Genomic DNA, 7,729 nt, shown 5'->3' with positions numbered 1-7,729 from the left:
CAAAAAAACTATTTTTTAAACACTTTAGTTTTTTCATCTTTTGCCTATGGGTTGCTTTAACAATCTAAAACTTTCCCTTAGTGCTTAGTTTCCGTCTTTCTTGTGAAACAGTTAACACTTAAGTTTGATGCTTCTTGTTTTCTACTTCCCTATTTTTAAATTCAAGTATTTTTAATAATTCCTTCAACCTTGGTTACAGTTTACATTTGAGTCATTCACTCAACTTTCTGTATACCTATGTATTTTTAAAATATGTTTTAAAGCACAACATTTATACAGTTGAAAAGACAAACCCAATAATCATTTCATGCTGAAAAGGCTGAATTAGAGCTCAAAAGTTAAAGTTTTTTAATAAATCCAGAAAATATATTAAAAAAAGGAATTTAACCAAAAACACAACTTTGAAGTTGACATTCAAATAGGAAGCTTAACTCATGTAGCCAAAGGTCTGATTAGGTGGTTGCAATTAGAAACTATTTAGAAAAACAAGAGAACACGTAATTACACATAAACATTTTCTAAAAGTATAGCTCCAATTGAAGTGTTGTTGCTGTCTTCTCTGTTTTGTGGTGGAGTGCTACAAAGCCCTGTGAGCTGCCTCCTAAACCTTTGTGCTCCAACTATTTGAAACAAAGGGCTCAGGCAGCACCAGAAATGGTAGAATGCAAAACTGACATACAGTACACAATGCAGCACATGTACTAATTCATAGTTGTGCTCTATAGCACCCACAAACATCACTGATTCTATAAAGACTTGGATACAATAAGGCGTCAAACAAAGAAGAGAACTAACAGTTAACCCTAAAGTTATTTTTTAAGCCCAAGGAGAGCTGCTTGTCCTGCGCTGTTTGACGGTAACCTACATGTTCAAGTATTGAAACAAAACAATAACAACGGGAATATAAAATGAGAAACAAATCTTGATGTAAATTTTAACAAACATCACGATCACTGACTGAATTTGGAGGGTACACAACTTAATATCACCATAATCCAGATGTGTGACATGAACATCCACAGCTAACATAATGCTCATGGCAGCAGACGCCAGCCAGATCACGATGCTGGAAATAAGGACCCTGAATTGTCTTGAGGTCTGAGTAGAGAGACATGATAGCTGGATCACAGTGACGTAACTTTGAACAGCCATGACAGTGAGGATTGCTGCATAGCTGTTCAGTCCAAGAAAGCAAAGTCTTCTGATGATTCATTAGGGGTGTGTTGCACGCAACAAGGGAAGAGTCACGGTGAAGCAAAGGTTAGCAACTGTGAGCTGCAGAAGTAACATGTCAGAAGTTGTCCTCCAAGCCCTCTCCTTCTAGGAGAACCCATAAGAGGAAGGAGTTTCCAGGCATGCTGATAAGAAAGATAATGTTCAAAAACACAACAGCATACACCTGATAGTGGTTGAATTTATCATGAGGTTCATCCATATAAATATCGCTGTCGTTATGGAAGAAATAATCAATGTTATCACCGTCGTCATCCATTCTTGACTCTTCATGAAGGATAACAACAAAATATGTAATGAGGAAATAAAATCAGTTTGATTTTCCAAAAAACAACAATAAAATAATTGTCTCAGAAAAAGCAGCTCAGCAGAAAAATCTGGTAAATGTTTCTAATGTAATAAACATTTATACTAATTACAGCATGTTCTTGGTGAGGCATATGACCGTTATCATATTATTACAAATTTCATTCAAAACATTTGACTTCCAAGTATTTAAAAATAACTCCGAATTATATTTTCTTGAGTCAATACGAATTATACGAATTCCCTTTTTCATAAAAGTTTCACTAAGTTTCACACAGGTGATATAGTCCACCTTACCTTGGTGGGATCAGAGATACTCCATCTAGTGATGTTACTATTGTCACTGGATTACTTGTGTCATTTATAATGTATTTACTTGGTGTTGGCTTTACTTCATGTTGAACAAAAAAAATGTGTGCGGCAGCATTTTTTCAAGAGTCAACCTATCGCAATGTGCCAGAAGGCAGAGAAGTGTTTGGATAGAGAAGCGAAAACAACATTTCTAGAACTCAGCAAAACCGTTTGTCTAAACTTGTCTGTACATTATGACACAGCAAATAAAAAGGCATGGAGGTTTCTTTCTTTCTTTCTTTCTTTCTTTCTTTCTTTCTTTCTTTCTTTCTTTCTTTCCATATCATGATCTATAAAAAGTTTTAAAGGAGGACTTATCTAATGTTCGATTACTAGGATAAATTGAAAAAAGCAAGTAAGATTTTGTGTGTTTCAGAATCTTGATTTACCACCAATCAAATTGATTACACATAATCAAGGGTTATTTTTCTTATTAATGACACTAAATCAGTTTCCTTATGATTTAAATTATTTAAAGAAACACAAAATGGACATGACAAAACAAAGAGACTCATACTAACTCTACAATCTATTTGTACAGAGAAAAGGGGAATGTTATCTGGACTAGAAATATAATTTCAATATAATATCTCAATATATATCTAAGCAATATCTAAGATTATTCGTGCCTGTAGAAACGATCCACAGTCATAAATAAAAAAACAAATCCAGAATTTGGCAAACAATAACTATTTCAGATAAATAAATTGCAAAAATGAGATCATAAATGTAAAAGACAACATCAATATATTCTGAATATTCAAAAACGTTTTTAGCAGGGGTCACCACAGACTTATTTTGTGACAATTTTAGATGAGCCAGTTAACATTTAACACAAAAAATACAAAAAACACATTTTCTCCAAACTCCAAACTTACTATTTAACAAAAGAAAACACAAGACCAAACACACAAAAAATAAAGGGGGTTTAAAGCTCACCTCAAGGGGAAACAAACAAATTATCTAACAACAAAGACAAAATACACATAGTTTATTCAACAGTTGTTTCAAATTACTAATAATCCAACATAAACCAAAGTAAAATGAACATCTTATGAATTACAATAAAATATACAAGATTTAAAATAAAAAACTCATTGATCTTCCCCCCATAATGGAGCTGTATTGCCTAAGCACTTCCTATTTCTAACAGCCCTGCATGTCTTGGCTCATCCTTTGCAATTACAGTACAAGCAGCCGTCGTCATTGTTCAAACAACACAATAGCAAAGAAAAAGAAGAATTTAACAAAGTTGGACACGCAAAACGAATTGAGATCATCTCCACACTAAAATGGATATTTTACCCACAACACTCACATGCAAAAACAGTTTCAGTGATAAAAATTCTGATTTTTAAAATACTTTTCAAAGTGATGAGTCAGTCCATTTAATTTGGAATAATGTTCAGACCATTCTTAGCTCTAAAAGTGCATGTTTTAACTCGTAATCTTGAATTTAAGCAGTTTCATATAAAATAATATTGTGCAAACAAAACATGTGTGTGCATAAATGAAACAAGGACAGCATCTATTGTGGTTGTTGGTGCATGGGGGTTAGCGACCGTTATCTGTTGTACTCCTCCAGCACAACACCTGAGTGGTGAGCTGTACTGACGTTCTGAAAACCAGACATGTTCTGGTCAGTGGCTCTCTCCCTGTTTCTCATACCAACAACTTTGCAGCGCAAAAGACAAAGCAGATGATTTCGTAACTTTTGTGTGAGCATAAAAAGAACAGGATTCATACAGCAGTGGGAGAAGGCAAGTATCCGACAGATATTGTAGACAATATCCAGCCGCTCCATTGATTCACAGGCTTTGGGTTGGTACAAAGACTTAATAAGAAGTAGAATATTGTAGGGTCCCCAGCAGATGATGTAGGCTCCCACAATGCAAAAAACGATAGTCAGGGCTTTGTGCCTTGTTCTGTTTGTTGCCTGTAATACAGTGTTAATAATGGCACAATGGCAACCAATAATGATGGCAAATGGGACAAAAAAAAGCAGCGTAACTTGGAAATAATATCCAAGCTCATCAGAAGATTTAGCTTCACAGTAGTAATCATCATAAACCTCCATTTTGAAAGCATCATACACAGATGTACCAATACTGACCATCCAGGCAACCACACATGCACAGATAGCACATTGTTTCTTCCTCAGATTGTTGTTGGGCCAGTTGTTCAACACCACAGTGAAAAAACGATCCACAGTCATGGCAGTTAGTACAATGATGCTGCTGTACAGACCAGTGAAGTAGGCTGCAGTGATAAACTTGCACAAAAAGTCCCCAAAGATCCAGTGGTCAAGGTGGTAGACAGCCCAGAACGGGAGTGTGGCAGTGAAGATCAAATCAGAGCAAGCCAGGTTTAGGATGAAGATTTTTGTGACAAGATTGAGTTTTTCAAAAGTGAAGAGAACACACATGAGGAGAATGTTGCCTATGACGCTGATGATGGTGATCATGATAAACACAACCCCAGCAATGGTTGAAAAGTCATAAAACTGACAAGGAAATATGAAGCTGTTTTCTTCATCATTGGTCAGATTGTCGCTGTAGTTCATTGCTGTTTTTCTAAGGAATATGAGCACAAATTTAAGGGCTGTCAATTTATAAATAAAGACAGAAAAGATGATCTAATCATTTGTATTACTTTTTAAAACAACTTCTGGAATATTTTACAGAATAAGAACACAATTCCACATTAATTACAAAAAGCTTTAAACAACTTACCACGGACAGACACTGTCAACTCTCCTTTTGATCTGCACTTTAAAAATAAAGCAAAAAACAAGAACAAAAACTTCCCTCTTTCTGTTTCAAATTAGGTCAGACATTGCTGATGATCAGTGATGACCACAGATGACGTGTAACCTGAAATACAGTCCTACAGGATTGAACTAGAAATCAGTCTATTAATTATAATTAATAGATCGATTTGCTTCCATGCCTTTTTACTTGTAGTTAACGTTTAATCTGTTTTCTCTCAAATTTGCCTTTATATAAACATAGCAAAAAGAAGAGATGGCAGAAGATAAAGACATAAGTTAAGCTAAAAAAGTATGAATCTAAAAATTTTTGTAAATGGACTGAACTTATATAGCGCTTTTCCAGTCATACAGACCGCTCAAAGTGCTTTACACTAGCGCCACATTCACCCAATCGCACTCACTAACGCTCACACATTCATACACCGATACGCAGATCGGTAGGCAACTTGAGGTTAAGTGCCTTGGCCAGGGGCACATTGACATATGGCAGGATGAAGCTGGAATCAAACCCACAACCTTCTGATTGCAAGACGACTACTCTTCCTACTGAGCCACAGTCACCTACTGTGCCCACTTCTATCTATTATGACTATCAGCCTTATGAAAAAACTTTCAAATGTCATGAACTCAACGAATCTGGCTGGTCATCAAGATTAACAAATAAAATACATTTTCATATGTGTTTTATTTGTTAATATTTGCACATATTCTTCTCCATTTTAAGCCTAAATAGATGAGAATGGTACAGACTGCAAAATAATAAGTTCAGTCTAAACTCAGGACTAGAGAACAATCCCCAGGGACCAGAGCTGTCTCCATCATCACTTTGGCTTAAGATACGACTCAATACACCAAACAGCATGTTTTGGTCAGTCCAGTGAGGTCATTTTCAAACAGGACAATGGATTTGCTTTCTTCTGCTCCAGGCTTAAATGTCTGGAGATCCTAACTTTGAAAAATGGAATGAGTTTATTCAACGAGTAAGTGCAAAGGAACAGTTTTAACAGTCATTTAGGAGTAGTAAAAAATGAAAAAACAGTATTTACCAGAGCTTAACTCAAAAATACATGATTTAGATTGTGTATGATGGCAGCCAAGTAATTATTTCAAGTCATGTCCACTGGGTAACCTTGACGGATCTGTCCTCTTGGTTTGACAAAATAATTTCATTCTACCTCTGTGTCGGTTTGATGGCAATTTTCGGACGTACATCCCGAGATTTGAAATGACCAGGTCGGAGGAGCTGTCAGGAGTGGCTGTTTTGGACTAGTGACTAATGCAGGTGAGTATATAACAGACGTGGCTTGGTGTGCCATGGAGCAGTTGTTCCTGGGCTGATTTGGAGAGAAATCACCGCGTTTAAGGAGACACGAAGAGAGCACAAAGTAAGCAAGCAAGAGTCCCCCTTTAATTAGAGGAGCTGCAGCTCATTGGAAAATCCATACAGAGACACATATATGACACATACATATAAAACGAACACCTGCAGGGGCAGGCAAGTTCAATCAGCTTGGACAACGACCACACTTGTTGTTTGTCCCCCTACCATTAGGTAAAAATAGCCAGGCCCTGAAAACCTGGGTGAGTTATATCAGATAAATCCTTCATCTTTAGCTTCCAGGGTGTTTGTCAGAATATCTGAAATATATATCTTGATAGCAGATTCAATCTGACATTTTTCTAAATATCAAATATTGCTCTCTAGGTTCTGAGTATATCTAGAAAGCTCTACAGAAATATCTTTTTTCCCAATACTAGTTTTTAAAAGATGAAATGAGACATCTCTGTGTACTAACAATACATTAGACAGGTGCTGCCATCTTCAGTCCAATCATCCAACATGGCAGCATAAGCATTTGATGCAATATCACTGTGGCTGTAAATGAATCCCAAGGTGCTTCAACAAAGCATCAGTTTAAGAGTCTGCCCACTTATGCAACCAGGCTATCGTACCTTTCTAGTGTTTTTGCATTTTCTTCCCTAATACATATGCCTAGGTTTTTACATTAAATTGACCTGAACAGATGTCACATATGTGTAAAATATTTAGCAATACTTTTTTTTGGTGTCAGTTTTTACATCACAAAAACATAGGATGTTAACAGTGTGTACACTTTTGAAAACCACTGTATGTGATGCTGTCCTGGTCTAGTAGGTACTGTAACTAAGCAATTTTTGACCCAATGATTTTTGGAGTGGTGTGTCCAGGGCTTAACATTAACACCCACCAACCCGCCAAATGCAGGTGAATTTTAGCAGTGGCGGGTAACACAGCCACTCTGACTAGCCACTTTGGCGGCTTGAATTATATATACAGTTTTTAATTATAATTAAAACAGTGTACAAACAGTAGTACAAAGTAGAAATGTTTCCACTTTGTACTACTGCACATTTTCATATAGGGAGCTTTACACAGAACCAGGCGCGTCGTCAGACCCGGAGGTTTTCTGAATAGCCCCGGACTTCTTGATAGAAAAAATTTAGAAGTATTAAAAAGATGCAGCCACAAAATGGTATTGGACTTCACATTTTTATTTAAAAACAATCAGTTTCTTTTTTTCAACTGAGTTCCACATAGTGACCTCCCACTCCACCTAACCTGACGATGAGTTAAAAGGAGAAACAAAAACTACTTATTTGCGCTCTCGCGGCACCGCGAATGCGCAACTACGTGCACAGGTAGATACAGACTCTTTTCTGGAGGAGTCCAGAACAGCAGTTCACTCCAGGGCCGTCGACCTGCCTCGTTAATAACCCGAAGAGTTACACTGAGCGCCTCAAACAGGGCTCATTTCAGAACAACCGCGGAGCCAACCAGACAGAGGGAGGCTGGTGGGTGTGTGTGTTCAGGAACAGGTGGAAGCAGAGCGGTATAACCCAGGCTGAAGATAGCGGTCAAATCTGAATGCTGACTCGGAATGGGCTAATTGTAAGTTACAACTAATCGCTTATTCACCCAGCATTATAGCTCATTGCAGCAGCCAGTCTTACTGTCTAGTTCTACATGTAGACAGAAAAAGGTGTTGCTCAATAAACCAGGAAAATATCTCCTGGTTCCAGTAAGACGTA

At 37.1% G+C, this 7,729-nt stretch overlaps 1 protein-coding gene across 1 annotated transcript; it reads right to left on the bottom strand.

The window, feature by feature from the left end:
- Positions 1-324: 324 nt before the first annotated feature.
- On the bottom strand, positions 325-4,717 carry xcr1b.2 (chemokine (C motif) receptor 1b, duplicate 2). The gene is made up of 2 exons (XM_047368856.1): positions 4,623-4,717; positions 325-4,463 (listed from the first exon to the last, which is right to left on the bottom strand). Exon 2 carries the CDS (start codon positions 4,451-4,453, stop codon positions 3,455-3,457), a length of 999 nt encoding a protein of 332 aa, XP_047224812.1. The 5' UTR covers positions 4,454-4,463; positions 4,623-4,717; the 3' UTR covers positions 325-3,454.
- Between the last annotated feature and the right edge of the window lie 3,012 nt (positions 4,718-7,729).

Source organism: Girardinichthys multiradiatus, chromosome 6 (genome assembly GCF_021462225.1).
Source record: "Girardinichthys multiradiatus isolate DD_20200921_A chromosome 6, DD_fGirMul_XY1, whole genome shotgun sequence".
Taxonomy (NCBI): Eukaryota; Metazoa; Chordata; class Actinopteri; order Cyprinodontiformes; family Goodeidae; genus Girardinichthys; species Girardinichthys multiradiatus.
Note: the sequence above shows the minus strand (reverse complement) of the source record. Positions and strands in the feature narration are given on the sequence as shown.